At 37.2% G+C, this 25,759-nt stretch overlaps 2 protein-coding genes across 2 annotated transcripts in view; both read right to left on the bottom strand.

Annotated features, from left to right (window-relative positions):
* The window catches only part of TMEM168 (transmembrane protein 168), a 23,726-nt gene extending 23,625 nt beyond the window's left edge, over nucleotides 1-101 (bottom strand). Inside the window, exon 1 of the mRNA XM_041421044.1 lies at nucleotides 28-101. The gene's annotated coding sequence lies outside the window, so the exon portion shown is untranslated. The remainder of the gene's footprint in view (nucleotides 1-27) is intronic.
* Nucleotides 102-1,844: 1,743 nt separating this feature from the next.
* BMT2 (base methyltransferase of 25S rRNA 2 homolog) lies at nucleotides 1,845-25,445 on the bottom strand. The gene is made up of 5 exons (XM_041421046.1): nucleotides 25,382-25,445; nucleotides 20,888-21,029; nucleotides 11,884-12,057; nucleotides 8,372-8,486; nucleotides 1,845-5,081 (listed from the first exon to the last, which is right to left on the bottom strand). The coding sequence occupies exons 1-5, from the start codon at nucleotides 25,443-25,445 to the stop codon at nucleotides 4,452-4,454; spliced, it is 1,125 nt and encodes a 374-aa protein (XP_041276980.1). The 3' UTR covers nucleotides 1,845-4,451.
* Between the last annotated feature and the right edge of the window lie 314 nt (nucleotides 25,446-25,759).

Below are 25,759 nucleotides of genomic sequence, written 5' to 3'. Positions count from 1 at the left end.
GCCCGGCCCGGCCCGGCCCGCTCTCACCTCAACAGGCGGCCCGGAACCTTCCCGCCCCCCGCGCCGGCCGCCGCCATGTCGAGGCCGAGCGCGGCTCTTCCCGCTACGGGCCGCGCCGAGGCTCAAACATCGCCGCGCCGTCACGGCGCGGCCGGATGGAATTATGGAAAAGCCCAACCGAGCAAGCAAGAGTCCCAACCAAACCCATAAACACTGCTGCTTAGGCATGGAAGCGGGAAAACTGTGTTTAAATCAGGACTGCAAGGCAGACTGAGCCCTCCCCATCCTGTGGTGCGGTGTGCCTCGTGCCCTTCCTCGGCCTCGGAGTGCGTTCCTCCGCACTCGGTGTTGGAAATGCACATTTTGGATTAGCTCTCGCTGGCAGGTGAGCAGATAGCGGGAAGGTTCTGGATCACAGTAAGCCCACGCCCTGGCCGAGAGAGGCAAAACGAGAGCAGTTAGGGTGACTGCTGCTCAGTGCTCCTTGAACTGCAGGTGCGCTGGGCTGCTGCGAGACAAAGCCTTTGTTCCTGTAATCCCCCATCACAAGCAGCACCTCCTGCCGCCAGCCAAGCAGCACTAGGGCAGCCTAAACATCTCAGCTTGCCCCTCTGACGTTCCTGACTCAATTATTCACATTCACAAGAACCTCAGACATCCCCCAAATTATTACACCTCTTGAAATATTAGATAAAACTGGCCCAAAGGCCTAAAATTTACACGGGTTAAAAACAACAAACAAAACCAATGAACCCCCCAAAGAAACAAACAAAAGGCCAACAAAACAAAAAAATCTACAAGCTAAGAGGTTTTCCTTTAACAAGCACTGCAGTAGAAATCTCAATTGCCTAGTAAGGGTCACATGCTTCAGATGTTTTACCGGCATTATGGACCACAGTTAATTGGTGCTGTATTGACCCAACTATGATCTTGTTATGCTCCTCGAGCAACTATGGAAATTTCTTCTTGAATGTTTTACTTGGAGGGTAAAATAACCCAGCTAAGTTTCTGGGCATGTTTGTGAAATGAACCCTTTCTAAAAAGACAACTTGCTCTTCTACAGTTGAAAACAATTCAGGGAAACAGAAAGAGGAGGAAAAATGAGCAGAAAACCTGCTGCTGATGCATGGAGATATGATTAAAAAGCCTTAGAATGATGACACTTGTAAAGCCAGTCAGGCAGTCTTCCTGCAACAGACTGAGGCAGAAAGGACTGAAGGAAGCAACACTGAGCACAGCTGTGAAATGCTATTTAGTCATCTTCCCTCTCACTTCAGAGATCAAAATGTACCAGGTAGGCTGTGCAGTTCTAGGGACACTTCAGTTCTGTTGAAATCCAGTCTTCCAAGAACTTTTATCTGAGCAGGAGCCTTGAATTTTCAGTTCTTTGGATTTCTTTTCCCACTGCCATCCCCTTCCCAACACCTCCAGTATTCAGAATCACAATGTAGAAAAATACAATAATGATATCAAAGGGGCAACATACAATGGGAGCTGTAAAAGTATTTCAGTGAGATAGAAAAGAAATCAAGAGCATGTAGAGATAGATGAGAGGAAGTGCTTTAGAAAGTGGTCAAATCTAAGTGGGCAGGCAAAGCAACATGGTAACAGAATCGACTGGAGGAACTTAAAATCCCTTTGAAAAGCAAAGACCACAACTGAGATGTAGAAGCTGAAACTGAAGTACCAAATTTAACATCCTTATGGGTTATAAATCAAACCCAAGACATCTATCTCCTTGAAAATAAAGAAAATAGCTTTGCATTGATTGCAACGGATTTCAGCATAGATTGCACAGAAAGAAAAAAAGACACTAGCTCCATCCCAAAGAATTTTAAGAAATGTTTTTGGTTTTTCAGATTTTTTTTTTAATAAATGTGCTTTGTTCACAAAAGTAGTGACATAAAAGACAACAGAGATGCCAACACGTTTTCTTCCTTTTCTTCTCCAGCACTTTGCACAGTCATAATTTTCAAATATTTCATAACCTAGAAATAATATTCTTGCACTGAAGTCAAATATACAATAACTCCTGATATAATCACTTTATTATTAAGGGAGATGTAAGTATTTATGTAAATCACACTTTCCTCCTTCACCACAATCTACTGTCCCTTGTGAAAAAAAACCAATACAAACCAAACCAAAAAAGAAAAAAACCCCACAAAACCAAATAACCAATAAACCCACTTTGGGCATTCAGAATGATCAGCAAGAAAACCAAGCTGTTATGAATCTCAGGTCCCTAAACCAGTGTTGTCACCAACCTCCCAAAAAGGATTAAACTTTAAATCTTAGTATTTAAGCTATTTTGGGGGATAAATCTTGTTCTGAATTGCATTTCTTTGTGTAGGAATCACAAACCAATTTACAGTAATCAATGCCAACACATGTTTGATGGTGTACTAGTTTCTAAATTGAATATCAGTTAAAATATTATGTATACTTTGAAGAATGCACATATTAACCTCCCATAAACAGCTGAATTTACAGCAGCAATATTTTAACACGAACACTGCTGGAACCAGTGGTTAATTGGGAAGAAAGGCTTTCAATGACAAACATTTTAATGAAAATACTGACTAAACGCCAATTTTGAAGCCATTGTGTATTTCATTAGAGAAGTATTCTCTTTAACAAAAATTAGCAAGTGAACCATGACTCTTGTATGTCTAACCTTAATTCTTTTTTCTTTTTACACATCAGAATATAATTGTTTGGTTTGTATAACTCTATAATTCAGATTGAATAACAAATTTGAATTAGGAATTTGGGAATGCTTTAAAGTTAAGAAGAGACACAAAAAATCTTATGTCAAAGAATACAATACCAGAGTCCAGATCACATCTGAGTGTAAGCTGGACCAATGCGATTACTCTATGTAGGAAATACTATAAAAGAAAAACAGGTAGGACAAACTGTGACACATTCAGTGCAAAACTTCAACTGAAGGAGTAAGTTTCATTTTTGTAGCAAGCACTGTAAAATCCACGCTACAACTTCAGTTTATTTAGCAACTTTTATATTATAAATACAACGTGGCAGTTTAATGTAAGATATTTCACCACAATAACCTGTGAAACTGTATTAGTATTTTTTTACCAATTTTCAGAATGTGAAATAAGTCATGATCTGGCACCTAGTTCTAATAATTTACTACTAGGCACTTAGATATAGATTTAAGAGCCTAATAACCAAATCTGAAAATTCTGGCCATTATTTTAAATGGAGGAAAATCTAAATTAAACTAATAATAAATCCTATTTTTTTTTAACCACTGAACAGAACTGATTTTTCCTGCAAAAACTCACAGATTCATTACACAAGGTAAAAACTTAATAGATGTAAAAATAGATGTTTAATCTCTTTACCGTGCAGACCAGTTTTCAGTCAGCTATGGAGTTTTTATTTAACTGAAGTCAGCTGGGTCCTAATAAGCAAAAAAACCCCCATGTGTTAAATTCATGTGTGTGGTCTGAATTACATGGCTTTATGCAAATATGCGTATCCTTGAAAAACTTGTAGTCACTGGCTAACTTAGGTCTACAAATAAGGACAATTAATGAAAAAGTTGTTTCTTTTTAAAATGCATAAATAATTTACTTTAAAACATGACAAAACCCACTTTGTCCCCCAGAAAAACACAGTTGGAAAAGAATACAGAACACCATAGTTGGGGAAATACTGATATACATTAGTGCTTGTATACTCAAGAGAACTGCAAAACATATTCCAGCTTTGAAGTGAAACATAATTGTCTAGACGTACCATACTCCTCTGGGGGAAAAGCCTCTTCAGAAATTGCTATTTATGTAATGAAATTACACAGTATGTAGAACTATGGATGAATATATTCCAGTGTTTTGGTGTCACGTTACAAGGGCTGCAATAAACATAAAATCAAATGTGCAAGCATTATTGTTTCTCCAGCCCCGACTTAACCAGAGTGAAACAAATTTTGGAAGAAAAAAAGTTTTGTTCCATAATTAAGAAAGGACATTTGTAACCAAGTATCTTAACCTATCTGCACATTTAATTAAAGTGCAAATTATTTCTTCCTCCATATACTTCTCAGAAGCCCACCAACTCCAGTGCCTTAAGCTCAACCACACTGAGTTAAAATACTGAAACAACATTTAACAAATTAAATAGAATTCACACTTCACAGCACTAAAGAAAAGAATGGTACCTTTCTAGAAAAAAAAATAGTGATACAAATCTAAAGAAAGTAACAGCAATTTATGCTATGACATGAGTCATTTGCATAAAACTTGTATTTTTTCACTTTCATACAAGAATAAATTTTAAAATTCAAAAGTAGAAAAAAATAGCAAACTCTGTAAACCTTTGCATTTTCTTTATGCAAACCATTTTTCTGTGTTGAGCCCATGTTAGTATAGCAAAATTAGTTAAGCAAGAGGTTTGACTGAAAGGGCATTTCAACAACTACATTAACTTAGAAGCAATATAGGATCTTCTAGCTCATAGAAAGGAATAGAACTAGACTGGCTTTCTCCAGAGTCTGAGTCGTAGGGAGCATCAGGTAGCTCCATGAAACCGTAAGCTAGCTGTTCATCCTCTGTGTCTGACCGAACATAGCACGCAGTGCTGGAATACTCCTCATCCTCTATACTGTTGAAATCCTGTGGGATATACAACATCCCCGGGTAGTTCCTGCTAACTAAGTCACTTGTTGTTTGCAGGGAAGTTTTCCTAAATGCCATCAGGTGCATGTGAGAAAACTTGGAATACTTGAAGCGTTTAAAACCCAAGGACTCGATGGCAATTTTCCAGCTTTTCATCATCATAGCCCGGCGATTCTGATGAGATGAATCAGGAGTTATTACAAGCAATAAGCCATTTAAGACGAGAAGTTCATGTGCCTTCTTGCAGCATATCCATCGCTGATAGGGTGATGGAAAGTAAGAAAGAAGGAGCGAGAAAACGACAACATGGAACAATTCTCCAGGTAGAGAATCAATGGGATTTTTCAGTTGCTTCAGAAAGGCATCTATAGCATCTTGTGCCAGTTGAAGAGGTTGCTGAATTTGAAGATTTAGGAAGTCACATTTGTATACGCTCTGGTGGAGTGACAAAAACAGAAAACCAAACACCAAGGTTAGTTTAAAGAGCAAATACAACCAAAATCCACAGAAGAATAAATTATTACCTTAAAACTGATTGTTCAGAGTGACGTGCTAACTTTAAGAGTAAACTTTACTAACTTTACTTCAAGAGTTAAAAAGTTAATGGTCACACATATACAGTTAAAAAAAAAACCAATTTAGACTGCAAGTATTTCTAAGTAGAGGAGAAACACAAATTAGTAATGCAGAAATAATGTTAAAGACAATTTCAGGACTAAGGTATGTTTCATGTGGAATCTGTAATGAGTTTTAGGACAAAAATGCTGCTAAACTGGAATCTGCTACTGAACTTTTGATATACAAGTCTAGAACTAATGTTTAAGTCCTCAGACACTAAAACAAAGTTATCAGTGCATCCTCTGACATTTAAGAACACAAACCTACTTATGTGGATAATTTGCACAGATATTTCACAGAATATTCTGAGTTGGAAGGGACTCTCAAGTACCAAGATATATATTCTAATTTTTAACTCCAGTACCCTTCCACCTCTTTTATTTATTTTTTTTTTTGTCTCAGGCTATATTTACTCCAAGACAGCATCTGCTACACACCCCAGCCTCAGTTTCCACCTCCTAGCTTCTAAAAATGCGTGTTTCCCTCAGTGTACTTTCCACCAGGACACCAGGAAGTGAGTGTATGCTGATTAACTAAAGAAAATATTAATCTTTTCTTGGTAAGCAGTTTCCCTCTCAAAACCCAAACCCCATCAATGGAAATATATTTCCATATTCAATGGTTTGCATTCTGTATGTGAAACAGAGATTCTAAAAATTTTGAAGACATTTATCCTTTCGTTACATAACTAACATTTTAGTTCCTTTGCTTGTATTTCCACAATTACATCCTTCTTATTCCTCCAACTAAACTGAAGTATTACTCACCTACTTAGTCTATATCCAAAGCATTTCTATATGAAGGTGGATAATATTTTTTATTAAGGAAAGAACTATTTAACGCTCTGATCAACATTACTTAAGAAACTGGCTTTGTAAGAAGCCTCTCTGCTTCAATTTTTTAAAAGGTAATTTAGGATCTTACCTAAGAAATCTGCTAAATCAGAAATTTTTGCCAGTTTATTTTATTTTCAGCTTATACCACAACTTCTCAAAATAATTTTTCAAGTCAGGAGATGACATTAACTAGCATAATAAACCTCTGGCTGTTATTCTGCAAACCTTAAATCAGCCCAGGCAACTTATGGCCTTAAAAGATAAATTTATTCAGAAGTCATGGTGCTGATGCAGCTCAAAGAAGAGTCATCTTCAGTACATCAGGGCTCATTAATTCTGTTCTGGAGGTAGGACTAAGCTTATTCTAGCAAATGCCTTTGACTGCTCAAACTGTACTCCCTTGTCCCTCCAAGAACACTTGCTAGCCAGGCTTCCAGGTGCCCTGAACAACCCAAAGCATCTAAGACAATCAAAGATATTGGTGAGCCTGAGACAGGCCTCGGAGTAAGCATGTGTATAACCACATGTACATTAGCACTCTGGGAGTTCCCACCATGAAGCTGTGGTACTAACCATGTCAGACGACCAGAAATCGATTATCTTATTGTTCCCTTCTACAGGGGAGAACTGGTTAGTACACAGAAATTGCATATGTTCCTCCATTAAATCCACACAAGTTATTTTTTTCAGGACTTTTCCCAATAAAGGTTTTGGTCACTGTACATTTAGATTGATTTTCATGAGAAGAAATGTAGCTTTCTTAGGAAAGCAGAACAACAGATTAGTAGACAGAAAAATATTAACTAGGCATACTCAAAAAATAATGTTTAGGTTCAACTCATGTAATGCTAGGTACCTAGGCTGCCATTATAGTCACTGAAGAATTAGTCAATACACAGTGACCCAATTCACCTCACCATGAAAGAACAGCAGATATTTAGGTTTGACTATTTTTAATAGATCTTCACTGACTGTAATTAGAACTTAGCACCTGAGATGTAGACAAGACACTGATCTACGTATCACAGCTAGAAATTCACTTGCCATGCATTACCATTTTAAATGCCACAGGCTGCCACTTCAGTGGCATGTGTCTTTTTTACCTCCTGTGTCATGCCCAACAGCCCTACACAGTCCTACAGCCTCCAAAGCCATGGAAAGCAATCATGATGCCTGCGTTTCAAATTAGGCAAGACAAAATCTACTCAAAGTTCGTGTTTTAGACAGAACTAACATTGAATTGCTTTTGAAAGAAATTTATCAGGCTCAAATTTTTAAAGAATACCTTTCAGTATTCAGCGTCAGTATCCCAGCATATATGCAAAACTACAAATTGAGGGTGTTAATGGACTAAACATGGTAACAACAACAAACTACCAGGCATTTAGCATATAAATTACACTGCAGCAAATAAGAGAACGTTACTTTCAGTTAACTGTATTATTTCATCTGTACACTTCTATTCACCTCTCCACTTCTAAAGAGGATTGATTATCTTAGGCCACAGATTTTAGTATAGCCTGATTTTTAACTGTAAGTCGTCAAGGTGTGTATAGTCAAACGCTTTTCTGTTTTCTGTCAGAAATGTATTTCTGTGTCTTTTTAAACATTTTCATTCTACTTTATCCTTTTTTGTGGTTGATAAATGCAGTTAGTGCTGACAGAAGTTGGGTCAAGAGCAAAAGACAAAAAGATGATACGATTACAGCAGAATTAAGGCATTTGAGAACCTTACTGCCTAGAGAAAATGAAGCAATTTACCCCAAATATGCTGATAAATTTGTCCTCTGGATTTTGGAAGCTCGACAATACTTCTAGCAATACACAGAAATGCTCCCATACAGGGCACTTCTGAATACTACCTCTCCCCAGAAAAACTCACCAAATACAGTTGTCACCCATCATTTCCTTCTGTCAGTGAATGCAGCTTCTGAAAGGCTCTTGCTTAAGCACAAGCTTACTTAGTTGTTATTTATACCTTTTAAGATGCAAGGACTCATATGAAATACTGTTAAAAGATGGCTACTACGATTTTCAAGATTAATAATGCCATTATAAAGGCATGGCTCTGGGAAAAAATTGTAATTTTTTAAAAGAAGACACACCTAGGACTTTAGTGTCTGTTAATGGAAAAGGATGTAGTGTTTAGTTCCTACTAAAACAGATATTTAAAAAGCATACAAGTATCAAACATCCTCTTTTACAGTTATTTTGAGACATTCCACAAATCTAAGGATCAAGTTTCTATTAAATACAGCAAACACTACATACCTCAACAGCTGGTACAATGTCTATGCCAACTGTCAGAAATTCTTCAAACTTCAGAAATGGATTAAAGCAGCTACCAACATCAAGTAATCTGATCTTTCCCAAGGAGTGAAGGAACCTAAGAAGTAGCAAGAATTAAGTTTTATCAAATGTAACTTTTAAAGCTGTATTCTGAGTCACAATTTCAGGTAACTAACGCAAAAGATTCTCACAGAACACCACAGTAGTGACTGATAGAGGTGAATGCCTTACTTCAATTGCTGGGTTACCTAAAGAACCAAGCTCCATCAATAAAAGCAGGTGGTCCTCAAGCAGAAGAGTTTTGTTCAGAGCAGCTGTAATACTATAAACTTGTGCAATTTTAGTAAGTAAATAAAGTGGTAAACTGTGTGTCTACTAGTCAGGCTTTCTCATATTGTTTTGTGTTTCTCACTTTATTTTCTGAAGTATTTACTGATTTTGAAGTCATACTAGATGCCAGTTAAAATTCATGAGTTGAAATGGGAAACAGAGAACAGCTACATAAATTGCATCATTTACAGTGCTGCAATCTAAAAAAAATCCATGATGATTTGTAACATCTTAGAATATCCAAAATCCATTAACAGAGGCAAACAAAGTCACAGCTGTCACAGGGACTTCACAGAGATGAGAACACCAATAACCTTCCAGAAATAAAATGTTTTTTGCTTCATGTTTCTGTAGCCAAAACCAATTGGCATCTCCAAAATATAACTTGTCATGTTTCTGGGAAAGGCTCAGCACTGGACAGACAGATAACTGCAAAAAACTTTCAGAAACAGAGGTGCAGAGCCAATGGAGTAAAACCAAGCCGTGGCTGCACTCACAGCAACAACAAAGCAGAAAGGAAAGAAAAGCCTCTAAGCAGCAGTAAGAGATCCAGGCTCCCTGTGCTTCTTCTAGACTCCCATTAACCCACCAGAGAGGATGTCGGAAAAGCAAGAGAAAACGTCTTGCTGCATTAGGCAAAATAATGGCAAGTTTTGTCATTTTGCTTCTACATGGAACTAAAGACATCCAGGGCACACTATAGTCAAAGCTACAAACATTACCAAGCTGCCCTGTAAGTCAATCAGTACTGAGGGAGTTTTCAGAATGAAGATGAAAGCAACACTTCTTCCAGATTTGGAACAGGAATTTGGATACTATATCGGCAGATCCTAGTACCCATAAATCACAAACATGGACTGAAGTCAAATCAGAGATCTTTTCCCACATAAGGGTAATCTGAGATTTCTCAGACCAGTATATCTCCTTGTCTAGCAAATGGAGACACTAATGGCAGATCCTTCCTCACCCAAAGACAAAAATGTGTGCCTGTATGAATTCTTACATTCTATATGAGAGTCTAATATGCTAATAACAAATCAATGGACACATGGGACCACAGGAAGCCTAACAAGAGGAAACAGGATGCTACAGTTCAGAGAGTATTTCCCATAAAAAAGAGAGCGCCTCTAGAGATCTAAACATGTTCCTTTTAAAATGTTCAATGAAATACTTGTACAGATTAAAATTAAGCAGCAAACACCAGAAGCCTCTAGTTTCCAGGACAGCCACTTCACCTATGGTATAGTGAAAAAAAATCACTGTGATGTATTCTGTCTTCCTATTTACAAAAGCTACCTTTTTTATATATATTTATACATTACTTGAGAGAGGATTATATGTGGGATGAACAGAATTATTGTCTTTACACCTACCAGAGTAAAACAAAGAGTCACAGGCTTAGTCATACTGATAGACAAACTCACACTCCTGTAGTGTTACATGACCAGAATGAAGTGACAGTCTTTAAACACTATACGTAGGTTCCCCCATATCCATTGTACCAACTTTGAGACTTCACTGCTAGATCAGTGTAGACATGATAAAGCATTTCAGGAGAGATCTCTGCTTTGTGTAACACTATGCGTAGGTTCCCCCATATCCATTGTACCAACTTTGAGTTGGTACACAATCCATTTTCTTTCTGATAAACTGTAATTGCTTCTGTAAGGCATCAAGAAAAAAAAAAGTAATTTTGATTTCTCTGGGCAGTAACTTAGACCAGTTATGCCTTGTTGTTCACGGTCTATATGGCTACTAAGAACTTACAATCATTGGTAGCTTACTCAGGTAAATATTATAAAACTTGCCTTTGCCAGGTATGTCTTTTGAGGTGTGTATATTTTTAAACTTCTGAGAATTAAAATAAAAATCATCAGCACTCACAATACTAACAAATACTCTAAATATAATTTATAAAACTTCTTTATTAACGCCTTTCTGTACACATTAGAATAAAAGGGAAGGCTACAAATAACTGGTAGCAAGGCGGCAGGTGAAGTTAGCTCTGCAACAGCCACTATCAACTGCAGAAAGTGTGAAGACAGAGATCAAAGAGAGACCAAAGAGGTGCAAAGAGAGAACCAATGCTTTATCCTGACAATGCCTCCCACTGGTAGACAGCTTTAAAGTGAATGTGATCATCAAACCTATTGATTTAAACAAACATGAGAGACACAAAAGACACAAGCTCCTAAGGACAGACACACCTACTAATAACATTAGTAACACATCATTCTTTCCTTAACTTACACTACACCTAGCATCAAGTAAGTGCTGATCACAGCAGACATGCTACAATAAAGGAAAAACCCTTCTTTACACAATAGAAAAAGCACTGTTGCAGGAAGTTCAAAGAACTAATCTATAAAGAATATGAAAGAAGTCGTAAGTATAACTTTTATAGATTCTATGCTTATGCATTAATTATTTCACTGTACTTGTAAAATATGATTTTTTTTTCCCATCACACATGGAATAGTCACAAACATGACATGCTATTTAGGAAAAAAAATGGAGGGTGAGACTTCAGAAATAATAAAGTTAGTCTTGGATGCCAAAAATAAAATTCTTGCTTGACTGAAGGTCACAAACAGAATTAAAACTGTTGTTTGGAAAACACCTCAAGGATACTACAAGTTCTGCAGAGCCAGTCATCAGAGAGCTAGCACATTAAAAGTTAAGGGTTGTAATTCCAAATTGCTTTTGAAGTGTGTAATTGGAATCAAGAGTTTCTCTGCAATTATTTATGAAGAGAAAGTTTTAAGTACTCTGATATTTACATTTGGCACTTAGTACTTACACAAGCAATTGACTTTTCAACAGTGCTGAACAGCCATTAAATTCTAACTTAATTAACATCTCCCTTATTTCACCTCAAGGTTTAATATAAATTGCATTGCACACCAATGACATACTAAAGTGAAATTGCTTTAGCACTAAAATGAAGATGACTAAGTTGTCATTCTCAAGCAATTTTTTATGGCATTCACCAAAATATACTACAACATAAACAGCTCTTGAAATGTATATATTCACATGAAAATTGCCTTTCTTAACTATTAAAAATACATCAGACTGATCTAACATGTTCTGGGGAAAAAAACCATCAAGGTAAGTTTTAACACTCAAAAAAGGGGAAAAAAGTCAAAACAAGTAAAACTTACTCTTCTGTCACAGCTTCATGATTTGTCAAGCCAAAGTTTGGCAAAGGATCTTCAATCTTGGGAGTCTGAGGAATATTTAAAGCTGGAGTGGTTTTAGAAGCAAGAAGTGCTCTTTTTTCATCTTTCTCAAGTGCTTTTCTTTTTCCACCATTCTGAAAATATTCTCGGCATACACTGAGAAGACAAAAAGAAAAATTCCCCAGGAAAACTGAATGCTCTTGATAGTCACTACTACAGTAAGATACATACCAGAGGGTGAAGCGATACAAGTGCTGTCAGCTTTTAAACAAATATGGGTTTATATATATAACTCCTTCAAGGGAGTTAACAGCTCCTCACAATTTAGCATCATCAGCAAACAATGTGTTTAACAGCAAAAAGATAAGACTGTCATATAAATGTGAATATTGGACGTTGTCCTTTCCCATTTTAAATGGTTCCCCTCCTGCTGTTTCTGCCACCTTCCTCAGTTCCATCCTCCTTGAAGTGAATTGCTCAACTAATTGCAATCATCAAAAAACCTGCAAAACACTGTGGAAGGACTTGCAAACACTCGTGCATTTAATCTTCCAATTAAACAGGATCAGCTTTCCAGTTCTAGCAGAGATCTGTTATTCTCAAAGATCCTCTAACAGATTACTACTTAGCCTTCTCTTCTTTTGACTAGAGAGCTCCAGTTTCTAGAAAAGAACACCAAGGCTTTTGCGGAAAAAATAGAAGGTTTTTGATAATTTCTTTATCTTTCTTGGGAGTTGAGCCGCTGTTTGTTATTTTTTAAACGCAGTGGCCAAGGTGGTATTTTGGCTAAGAGCAATACTAAATTTTAAGTCAGAGTAGTACTTTACATATCTTGTGGACAATCTTATTAACACACTTAAGTATGATATTTGCCTCTACTGCAAAAGCATCCCATGACCACTTCATATTCAGTTTATGACCTGCTTCAGAATCCAAATAGTTCTTTGAAAGACTGACACAATCAATTATTCCCTGGCCTTTATTTGTAGAGCTGATTTTAATATAGTAGATAATGTCTAGCAGAGTTTATAACTGCAATAATTTTAATTCTGCTCTCAGAGTGACAGTTCCTCTCTCTTTGGTCTCATCTCATTTCCAAATTTAATAAATACACTTTACTCTAGCACACTGCTAATAAAAGTATTAATTGGTTATGGATACAGAGACAAACTCTGACAGAATCCTTCTCAGCAAATCACATTTTTAAGATAAGCTTCTCACATCTATTCTCTGCAAATGTTTCCAAACAGTTCTGTACTCACCTGTCATTAATTTCATCAGAACTGTATTTCTTTACTCATTAAACAGTCAAAAGACTTTTTAAAAAAATGCAGGTCTAGACAGTGTTTTGTCATGATAATTAGAAGAGAAGATTTTATTTTTTGCTCTTTAAAAAAACAGTCAAGTCAACACAAGCATTAACACTGAGGAAAAAGCAACAGAAAGAAGCAAACCTGCTGGTCTGGCTTATTCTGTTCTAACTAGAACCAGAACAGGCTGGCATTCATTGTGTGTACAAAGGCTCACCAGCCTATCTATGCCAGCAAAAATCAAAGAGTTACAACAATTATTCAGGGTAAACACTGTCCTAAACTGTTTTGTTTAAGTTTTGTGTTGTAGTATAAATGAAATAGAAGTGTTAATCTGCAAATACTACTTGCTACTCGCGTTCAGTTTTCTAAATGTATATAAAGGAAGGAAGGAAGAAACAGCTGAGTGTTGCCCCGGCTCTTTACACCACCACTCAGGGGATCATAAACCTGCATCTGAAAGCAGATAAAGTTTTAATACCTCTTCCCCATCCCTCTCCCCACTTAACAGTTCTGTAATGTGTTCCTGAAACAATAAATAAAATTGGCTCTATTCAACTCAGCATATGGCCACTAGCACAGTCTATCAGGTACTGCTTTCCATTTTTTACAGTTTCTGGAGCCTGGATATATGTTCTTTAAATCAACACTAATGAAGAAGTAAAACAGTAAGTTTTGTCATCTCATTTAAGAGTTAATATCAGATTTTTTCCAGTGTCTTCAACAAAACGGCTTTTGAAAGGAAAACAAAATTGTTATTCTTGATCCTGAGAAGTATGCATAGCTTCTCTAGTGGTTATTCTATGCTATCTGATTTATTTTATCAATGCCTAGGAGAATACAAGGAAAATGAAGGAAAGAACAAAAACAAAAGAAAAATTCCCCAGGAAAACTGAATGCTCTTGATAGTCACTACTACAGTAAGATACATACCAGAGGGTGAAGCGATACAAGTGCTGTCAGCTTTTAAACAAATATGGGTTTCATTTAAACTTTGCTAAATCAGCTTTAAAAAAGATGTGATACATCCAACAGTATGTATGAGTGGTGGGTTGGTGAGGTATTTTTTCCCCCAAATTATGCCGTCAGTCACAGCTGAGTAAATATATTTACATTTTTTTAATCTGGATAGACTTTTAGAGTAAGACAGCAGAAGTCTTGTCAGAACATCACCAGAAGGTTAACTTCAGGTCAGTTCTCCACTATAATGCAAAGAGTTATCAACTAACTCCCTGTCAACACAAGGTTTTGAAATGTGTGTCTTGCTGGCACACAAACTAGGGAAAAAGAAACCTAATCCAGATTTATGCACAAACTTACATTTTAATTGAGTTTGACTGGGCATTTTTTAAGTAACAGACAGTAGATGTATTATTGTCAAAGACTTATTTTAGCTTTCCGTTTTTCCCCATATTTACTTATTTTTGTTCTGGGAACTAGAACAAAATAATTAATCATACTTGAATAGAAATATTAGCCAGTTTAAAGGAATTAATGTTAAAAAAGAAGTTAAATAACACTTGTGTTCTTCTATCAGTAGTCAGCATTAGTGTATGAGAAGCAAGCACTGTTTGAGAGTAACTGAATTTCATCCACAAAATATAACTAGAACTGGAAAAAAATTGTTGCTGTGAAATTAAAAAGCTGGATTCACCCTGCACAATTCAGTTTAATTAAATTTGCCATCCAAGTATTTGCACGGAAATTTCAACAGAAATAACACTTGTTTGAATAATGTTTTCTGAGTAACTAATTTTTATGATGCTTTCTTGAAATTCACTCCACTTTCCTGTAACAAAACTGCAGTGGTTTGAAGGAACATTCCACAAAAAATAAATTCAAGTGTAGTTTAATAATATCTTATACAAAGCAGGAACAAGATAATGAAACTTCACATCACAGATTTAAGGATGGACATGCTGTATAATGGTACATGTAGATCACAAATAGTGACAAAGACTTGGAATACACAGGGCTTGTCTAAGGTTTGGTGATATTTTAGGCACCAAATATACCCAGTCTCTTTATCACCTAAGACATGATGGACAACAAAAAAAATGTCATCAGAGTGGCACTGAGTGTCTTAGATGGAAACACACACAGACAGGTACAGATAGCAATATCTTTACCCCAGAATAGGTAAGAAAGAAGTGCCTTCAATCAGAAATTGTGTAATCACAGAATGGGTCAGGTTAGAAGGGACCCCAGAGGGTCATCTGATCCAAGCTCCCTGCTCAAGTAGTGTCATCCCAGAGCACATGGCACAGGATTGTGTACAGAGGGTTCTGGAATATTTTCAGTGAGGAAGACTCCACCTCTCTGTGCAGTCTGTTCCAGTGCCCAGTCAGCTGCACAGTAGAGAACTTCCTGTGTATCAATTTCTGCCTGTTGCCTTTTGTCCCACCGGCTGCCATGACCACACAGAGCCTGGATCCATCCTCCTGACACCCTCCCATCAGATTCTGATAGACACTGATGAGGTCCCCTCTCAGTTGTCTCTTCTTGAGATTGAACTGGCCCAAATCCCTCAGCCTTTCCTCATAAAACAGATGCTCCAGTCTAGGCTGCAATACTACCAGACATACAGACTGCAACATTTTAGCAGCACCACCCATTACAGACTGCACGTATGGAAAGACAACAATTCTAAAACTAACTAAGTATAACAAGCCAGTCACTTAACTTAGCAGGAAAAAGATTTTAAAAAGGTCAATAAACAAATGAGAACTCCAGAAAAAAACACTTGCATTGCTGCTGACATACTAATTCAACTGTATTTTACACATTGTATTATTTATTTATAAGCATATGATCAATTTAGAACTATTTAGTTCTGTATCAATTAGTCAAAGAAATTAAACTTTGAAAGAAAAATCTTTTTTGTCCATTTATCAGCTACTGCACCACTTTGTTAGCACCCTGCAGTCTCTATTTTTATTCTAAGTCTTTTTTTCTCATTACATATCTTAAAACATCCAGAATCAACAGCAGTTCGAGTAGTGTTGCACTGCCATGTAACACATGAGAGAATTCTCAACCTTGGAAGAATGTTTTCTTTTTCTTCTCAACTATTCATGTTATCAACCTTTTAGTTCCCTAGAAGCTGGTATGCTACCCAGTTCAACTCTTAATGAGCACGGGAGAACCACCTACTTGTAAAGCGTGACTTCCTCTTGCCACAGCCATTTCTTCCTCATTCTTGGTACTGATGCAAATAAGTGTTTCTTCCATCTTTCTACTCCTACCCATGTCAACTGAGCTCTCGTAATTCTACATTCTTCACAACAGACCTTCTTCATCTACATATAAGACAGTACCAACTCAACCACAAAGAGAAGCATCTCCTACTTCTTCATTTTCCCTGGTGGACAACTGGCCAATGCCACAGGAAGGCCCAAGAATGGATACAATTCTTCACATTCAGATCCCAGGCTCTGCATACTGGCGCAGTACCACAGGTTACCAAAAAACCCTAGCCAAACCCACCCAATCCAAACAAAAAAACCCTCAGATCACACTGCACTTCATAGCCACTGAGGGTTATTTATCTTCCCTTTACGCTTTTCTGATGTCACAGTCATCCTGGCATGATTACTACATGTTGCCCTTTTGGCTCCCGAGCTCTCAGAGGAGTTGCCTATATACTCCCTCTGTAGAAGTGACCTTCACATTTCCTGTGGGGTAACAGCAAGCACACGGGCACTAACTACACTGGTAGTTAGCAGAAATAATGCACTCTGCAGTTTACCCCAAGGTAACATGCTGATGTAGCCAGATGTTTAACTTCAGAGCCATTAAAGCCATAATTGATCACCTTGGTTTTGAGTCTGCAGTTATATAAGACTCTACATTTAACTGTCTCAAGTAAGAAACAGAGCATCTCAATTATCTATGTGATAAATAGGTGTGATTCGTGCTGATAAAATTGAAACAGTAATCAATATGGATATAGTAATCAATATTTGGAGATAACAAAATGGTTAAATGGTAAAATGCTAGGAAAGCAGAGGGGAAAGGTCCGCCCCCCCCCATTATTTTTTGCAGATGTTCAAGGCAGGAAAAGGAGTCAGATAAAGCTTGCTAAAATTAACTGAAAGAGGGGAAACTTGGGTGGAAATCAGAAATATGTTAATTTACAAGATTTATTATATTGGCTTATATAACTTTGGTTTGGCATATATGATATTAGCTTGGTGCGCATGTGTAACCCAAAAGGTGAAATAAAGGACACCTGATGAAGAGGAGCGGCCTTCATCTGGACGACCCCCAAAGAGTGGTGCGACCCCCAAAAAAAAGATGGTGGCGCATGCGCGGTGAAGATGAAGATAAGGGTGGAGACACCAGTGTGATGAATCGAAAATAGGAGGGGATGCTGATAATAGACAGTATAAAGGGGGGAATTTTGGGCTTGGCAAGCTTGTACGTGAGGTGGCAGGGGTCCCAAGGCCCTCGCGCTCCGTACCCCGCGGTAATTTTGCTTATACGTCATTACCCAAACCAGACTATATTTTATTATAACCAAATTATACTGCCAATTTATTGAATGTATTCAATTTTATATATTTTAAACTATGTCATTTAAATTTCATTAAAATTATTGTTGGATTTAATTTTGTTTGGCCTTTTATTTGTGATTGGATAATTGGGCAAACACAACATCTACAAAGTGAAAATTAAGGAATCTATTTTATAATTATAAAAACTGATATGGCTCCATTTTTTAACTGACAAACATTCATTCTGATGACACAATATTAGCTCTGAATAACTGTGCAATGTAAATGCTATCTAAGCTGGCACTTGCTACAGTTCACACCAACTGTGAAATAAATATTTCAGGTCTAAACTGTTTCAGTTTCCTGGATGAGAGACAGGTTAGGTTTCTGGGTGAAGTGTGAAGTTAATGCCTTTGCTTTAAAAAAGAAATCAAAAAATCAAATCTTTGTATTTCCTCAGTGAAAACTTATTTTCCATATTTCAACTCTCAAACAATAAATAACCTGTCCCAGTTGACTCCCCTGCTCTGTCTGCCATTTGGGTTGGACACACAAAGGAAGTCTCAGAAAAAGCCAATACGAATACATATGATTTTGTTAATCAAACATTCAACTGGCCATTGACCGGAAGCCCCAGGCTGCTTTCCAGTATTTCATTCCCCAGTCCATCCTTACATCAAGGGTTGCCCCATCCCAGGTGCAGAATTTGGCACTACAAAGTCTTTTGTACTTTTTTTTTTCCTTTTAACTGATGGAAAAAACACCTCTCAGTTTCAGATCACTGAAAAGATCGTCCTTCAAATTAAAACAAAACTCAGTCTCTTCTTTCTTCAGGAGGCATACACTGGTGATTCCAATCTATTTTCAGCACTCCACTCACAAATTAAAATTCATCTAATATGAAACAGCTACCTTCCTGCTGTCATGGTAACACAGTAATAAGCATTGAGCAAAAGCTTTCACACAAGTCTCATGCCAAGTTCTCTTGCATGCAGTTCTGCACCCAGGCATCAGGTGGAGTAACAACAACGGGACCAGCCACCCGTCTGGCACACCTCTTGGCCCCGTGAGAAGGAACAAGAAATTGCAGAACACGAAGTCAATCTGATATGTTCTGGTATTTAGCAATCCAGGCCTCAGTATAATCCCAGAAGTTAAAAGTACTCTCTCTTTTTCTACTAATGTAAAAACTCCCCATCCCTTGACTTTGACAAAGCATTTTAGCGTCTCTTAGTGGGTGGATTCCTCTCCCAATATGAGCTCAGGCTGCAAAGCCCAAACTGGACATTTACTTCAATGTTTACTTTGTAAATGATCTATAACAGAAACCAAGTGGGAGCCCAAAAACCTTCTATATAACAAGTCATCACTGTACACAAGAAACATTATCCTGTCCCTACAGGATAACAGACAAACTTGCCACAAGCCACGGGATTATTGCTTAGCTGAAATAAAAGTAAGAACACACAGCTCTATTTAAAACGTTTCACATATTAGTTGACAATCAAATTGTAAGAAAATACCAAGCAATATTCCATGGAATCTGCCCTGGGTCCAGTACAACTATTTTTTTCACAGATAACCTGAACTGTGGAACAGTCAGTTTCAGTTCCTCATAAGTGATCTGAGAGTTGATGCCAAACCAGGGCAGGGTGGGAGGAAGATGCTGCAAGAAATTGTGGTATTAGAATTCAATATGATTCAAGGGAGTGTATGGTAGTAAAGAGAAATGTAAGTATCAGCATTTCCACAGAAGTAACGAATAGCACAAATACAAGTAAACAACTCGCAACTCAGGAAGCCTGTAACACAGAAATAGGCAGCAGGGCATCACAAAGGAGCGAAAGTCAATTACCAAAAAATAATACAAGCACACAAACAAAAGAACAAAACCAACAAAAAAAAAAGCCAAGCAGGACCCAAACCCAACAAAATATCAAACCCCCACCAAACAAAGTCAATAGCATAAACAAGAGTCTAGTACAACCTCAATAAAATCTATTTGATTTATCCCTGACAAAGCCATTGAAACGCTCAGTCCATTTTTGGGCTTAGTTTTTGTAACTGAGACACCTCTCATGTAATTGGGATACAGATACACAAAGCATGTCCAGAAAGGCATCTATAAAGAAACTTAACTATGACGTTTTTTCCTAAGCTAAAGAATAAAACTTTGGTAAGTAAAAGAATGATTTTCAAATATTTAATAGTTTATGTCAGGGAAAAAACCTCAGCTTATTATTACTTGCTCCATTTCCAGAAGTCACAGAAGACCTCAAGCTGCCACCAAGATCAACTGCTTCACAGTCAATTCCCTCTTCTCTTTTTTGTTTTATGCGCTCAAGAGACTTTAAATTTAACAATACCACATCTACTGCTCTTCGCTCAGCACAGCAACACTCACCTGCAGGACCTACAGATTGCAGGACCTACCTGGCACACAAGATGACTTTCTGGTTTTCTGAGGTCATTCCATTCCCAATGGCAAGACCACTCTCTTCCCATTTAAATCTCAACAGCATTTTGCTTTATTCTGCTGTACAGATTCCATGGTATGTCTTGGATGCCAACCGTATGCAGGAATTCTGAATGACCAACATCTCTCCTCTTTTTACTATTTAATTTCCTCAGGGACTGAAATAGTTTAGTGCCTCATTTCATGACTTTACAGTTCAGATAGCCCAGCAAAAACTAGATGTTTATGACTAACAGGAATTTTAGAGTTTCAAACACATTTAAAACAAGTTTCACAGGGGTAAAGTCTGTCACAGGACATTAAGAACTGAAAATTAAGCACCAGAGATCTGCATGTAGAGATCAAACACTACTGTATGTACAAATCAACCCAAACCCCTGAAAATTAAACTTCAGTTACACTCACTTTAGGTTCAGAAGCATGGAAAATTACTTCAAAGGTTTATTTGCAAACAGCTTCAGTATTTGAGAAAAAATTGTTTGTTGAAAATAAAAAAAGGATCACCTAATAACAAAATACTTCATAAGCTATTTCCTTAGTAAGCTGGAATGCTAAGAAGGTATTTCTTTAAGAAAGCAGTAAATTATTAATATGCTATAGGACAAATGCTAAATATTGGCAAAAAGTAAAAAACAATTAAGCTTTGTATTATAAATAATTGTAAGTAAAAGCGTGCAATTGCATGTTTCAAATACATTATTTACCTGCAACACCATTCAATTCGGCCTTCCCCTTCACAAGTTTTTGCCCAGTGATTATCTGCAAGGTTTTTCATTGCCACAGCATATTCACACAGAGTTTCCTCATCCTCACAGTGCTCACGCCAGATCTTATCAAAGTCTCCCACTAAACAAAACAAAACAAAAAAATTGCACATCAGATACAAAGTCTCTCATTATCTCCACAGCAAAATCCCCGTCCAGTTTAAAAATTACATAGGGCACCAAGAGCTTACTTTACCCACACATAACAAAAACAGGTTCTTCTTTCTGTAGTCATAAACACAAAATTCCAAGTTTTGGGGCAGGAAGGGGCTGTCAGGTACTTGAGAAACTAGAAATATCAGTACATGGATTTTGTTCCATTTGTTCTGTGAAATTAAAGTCCCTGGGAAGTTTTGCTTTCAGGTCTCTGTGCATGAACATTTAACACAACATTTTAGAAATGAAAGATTTAAAGGTTTCTGCTAGCATTCATATCCATGGCAAGTACTGTAGATGACATTACATGAAAAAGCCATGAAAGTTAAACCCACAGTATAGATTTCTTTGGGTATACTGAGAAAGAAATTCAGTCTCTCATTGATTGCTGTCTAATCTAGCCAGGCCCAGTAAATTAGCTTCTAGGGATAGTACTGAAGAATCAAAGCAACTATGATCAGGAAATCTCAGACAAACTCCTCTGCTGATCTCTAGGGACAGATTTCTTTCCATGCTCCTCACCTTGCTGAAAAGAAGTCTTGCAGGTTAAGTTCTGGCTCTTCAAAGTAATTAAATATGATGATTTTCCTTCTTTGCTGTTAAGTATCTACTTCTCCTAGCCTGCTTTACATAATGTACTGCTAAACAAAACCCAGATAAATGCTAGTCATGGCTAGCCCCATTCCCTATACAGCATGCAAACCCTTGGTGTACCTTACTGAAAGGATATTTCTGTCCTAAGAAAGATGCTTTCCTGGTATGATGTTCACTAATTACTTCTGTGTTTCTTAGCCACAAATGTGTGCACATGTCTGGAATATATGCCAATCTGCAGAATAAGAAATATTACTGATTTTGAACTTACAAGCTAATACAGCTAAAAATAACTTTTCAAGAACACAACTATATTTTAAGCTTTAACTTGGACAAACAACACACTTTTCACAATATGGTTCCATCTTGTAGCATCTTTATATGAGAAGGAAATACTTTGAAAGTATATCAGCCATAAGCTAATAATAAATGTCTGTTAAAGCCTGAAAGCAGCTTACAGTATGACCTGTCCTCAAGCCAGTAAGAGATTGCTGTTTCTAACACGCTTATGGCAATTTCTTTGATGTACTTTGTTTCAATTAGCAGTAAATCAAGGACTTTTCCAGCGACAACCTTTTTATTTTTTCCTTCCTATGAAAAGCAACAACAGTCCCTACCTCATTTGTCCTCCGCTTACAGAAAGACTGGCCCTGATGGACAAGTATAGATGTATACTTAAAAGATTTAAATCAACCATCCAGGTTACTCCCTACTTAGGTTTGGTTTAGGGATGTCACAGCAATTTTCAGAAATAAGCATCTAGTACACTTGTACAATCATCAAAGTGAGTCATGTTTAAAATTAGGTGTTTATACTCCCTAGTCTGAGATGGCATTTGAGATGGAAGGGAGTGGCTGAAATTTAATGTTATCAAAATGGGGAAGCTGTGCAAGAAATTATGTATTCTACTTGCTATTCAACAAGCATATATGAGAAAGTTATTACACTGGACAAAAAAAAAAAAAAGGTATAATACTGAATGACATCCCTCATTATTTTCCAAATGATCCAAGTTCAGAGAGGTGTGCTTTATAAGAAATGCTACTAGCAAGGTCACCAGCTGACCACCAGAGCAGAGAAAACACCCAAGTTGCAGGCAAATCCCCTCAGGGAGTTCTGCTAAAACCTTTGGGACACTTTAACAGATCTTTCAGGAGAGCCTTCTGTAGAAACATACATGCAGAATAGGACATACCCTATTGACAAAAGAGGGCAGAAAATGGCAACAAGAGTAACCTACCAGCACAGGGGGCAAAACAAACACAACTCCTAGCAATCAAAGCACTAGTAAAAATTTGAAGTGATTCTCAATAGCAAATGAATTTTGGCACAGCTTAGACAAAGTGTTGTAGTTTCTCCAACACAATACTCCGAGTCCTACTGCCTGCTCCAGACAGCTGTGAAATGCTTCAATGACTCACAGTTGCTAAAGATTTGTTTGAATACGTGGCTGACTGGAAAGGTAAAAAGTAAATGAATGAACACTTACTGAAGGAAAATATCACCAAAAAAAAAAAAGTATCCAAAGTTTATTACTGTTCTTTTATTTCAGTATTTCACCTGGTCTATCCTGAAGCAATTATTCTATTTTCAAATACCCCCTTTCCCTAAAGCTTAAGAAATAAGAGAGATGGGAAAGAAGAAATATGCAAAGACCAGACGTTCTTAACCAGCCTACCCTTAGTAACATCAAAGTGGTGATGCCTTCTAAGAGCGAATCCTGCACTCATAGCAGCTGCTCTGATTTCCTTCTGAACAAATCACAGATTTGCACCAGTCCCTGGAAGTCGGATGAGGGTTAAAAGCATCCCCAGATGAGGGGTTTTAAATTGAGACATACAGCAACAGACCAGAGCTGACTACCAGCACACTGGGATGTGAACTTTGGGTTACAACACAGCTGCCTATAAGAGTAACAGCTTCTTGGCTCTGAGCTGACAAGAAAATAAAATTGAATTATACAGACCACGAGGAGAGAGATGCAGAACAAAAGTGAAAAATTCATCACAAAGTAATTCTGTCACACATCCTCTATTAAGTCAATTCTATGAACACTTCTGGTTTATTTTCATTTACCAATACCAAGATACAGAAATTGTCTACATGGGACAGATGCAGCCCTGCTTTTGTATGAGGATCACTGAAATAGAGGAAAGAAGAAGACAGATGAAACAAGGAGGGGACAAACTTCCACAAGATAACAACTGACAGAGGGAAGGTAAATATGGAATAACTTCTGGCTGTTCCAAGAATATGAGACAGACAGAGCTGCTTAAAAGAAAACAAAAAGTTATTTCCTTATAGAATGTATCACTAAGCTTGAAGTTCATGAAGTTCATGCAGCTGGGCAAACTACAGGAAGAAAATCCATGACAAACTCCATATTCAAAGATGAGATTTCTAACTCAGGAGCTCCTAGACCACAAAATCACTAAAAGAATGGTAAGCAAGCACAGTGATACTTCAGCAGCATTTTTCACTTTTTCTTGTCTAAGCATCTGCTATTGATCCACTGTCAATACTGATTTTGATACGATGCCCATTTCTCTGTTTTTTCATGGATATAAGCTCCAAACAACTGCAGATAGTGGGTCATCTTAAGGCACCGTTGTGCAGGGCCTTTCAAAGGGTCTGGTATCTAATTTCATTTGAGCAAGCAGCATGGCAGTGCATTGTTTTGCTGTGGTTTTTCCTCCCCCATTCTTTAACACAGTGACCTTTGAGTAGACACAAACAGGCACACCAGATATAGAAACTTTAAATCCAGAATCATGCTCCACTACAGAGATGAAAATACAAACAGTCCCTCCTATATGTCGAGATTTTGATACAGTGACTATAACAAGTCTTGAAGCATGCAATTTCAAACTGATATCCAGAACACAGAAAAGGTCCACATTAATTTTTTCAATCAGTATATTATAATCCACTGTACACTATTTTTTCAAGAAATACATTATAATCCAGGTGCAAATATGGCATTAATTCTATACTCTAAACATTTATTTATGAATCAAATTTTTGCTTAGGCAGTAAAATAAACAGAAACATTTCATGATAAAACTAGTAGTTACTAGAGAAATAAGATACATAAAGTCTTCTATTAAGTCTTCTAATAAACTGTATATTAAATAGCAGTTTGTGGTAGGTAAATCTAATAGAATAAAAAGAAGAGTCCTGGATCTCTGACCACATCCTAAAGTTAATATTTGATTTTATGTATTAAAACTTTTCATACTCATGACCATACCATAACATAAAGTTGAAAGCACTAAACACTCTCTACTCTAGACTTACCGATTACCTTTTATGCAATTTAAAACCTCTTTTGAGTGCTGAACCTTCAGAGATCTTCATAGGCCTAAGATCTCCATCAAGGAGCCAGATATGCCACTGTCCAGCTGAAAAGTGTCATTGGCAAAGCTCGTAATAGGAGTTTCACACACCTCTCAAAGCACTATACCCACGTTACTTCAAAATTAATTAATGCGTGTTCTATTTTATTCAGAGTAACCTAGAAAATAAATAAATAACCCACTCTTCACCTTGAAGGCTAACTATTCCTTTAAAAACAAAAAAGGTCAAAGCCCACTGCTTCCTAGAATTCTGTCACTGAACAAATGACTGATCGACTTGTTCTTCGTAACGCAGACTTTACAGTAACAACAATCCAATACTACTTACCTAGAACAGATGAATCCTTCCAAGTAATTTCCACCCACATTAATATTGCCCACAGAACAGCCATGTCATAACCCTGAACTCAACCACAGACATATCAGCAGTTGCTGAATACTGTCACACAGAGAACAGGTCAGGCACGTAGAAGTTACTTTTAAATTATCCTAATTACAAGATAATTTTAATTGTGGGTAACAGCAATAGAGACCAAATGTTAGCTGTAGATTATAACAACCAAAAATATTTTTAAAAGAGAAGAATCATACAAAATTAGTAAGAACTCCCCTAGCTCTGCATTTATTTACAAGTCCTTATCAGAGATTCTCAGAACACCATGAGAAGATCAGGTTTGCCATTCTTGGTGAGACAAACCTACACCAT

Source organism: Onychostruthus taczanowskii, unplaced genomic scaffold (genome assembly GCF_017590055.1).
Source record: "Onychostruthus taczanowskii isolate IOZ18803 unplaced genomic scaffold, ASM1759005v1 scaffold68, whole genome shotgun sequence".
Lineage (NCBI taxonomy): Eukaryota > Metazoa > Chordata > Aves > Passeriformes > Passeridae > Onychostruthus > Onychostruthus taczanowskii.
The sequence above is the reverse complement of the archived record's forward strand: the minus strand, read 5'-3'. Positions and strand labels throughout refer to the sequence as shown.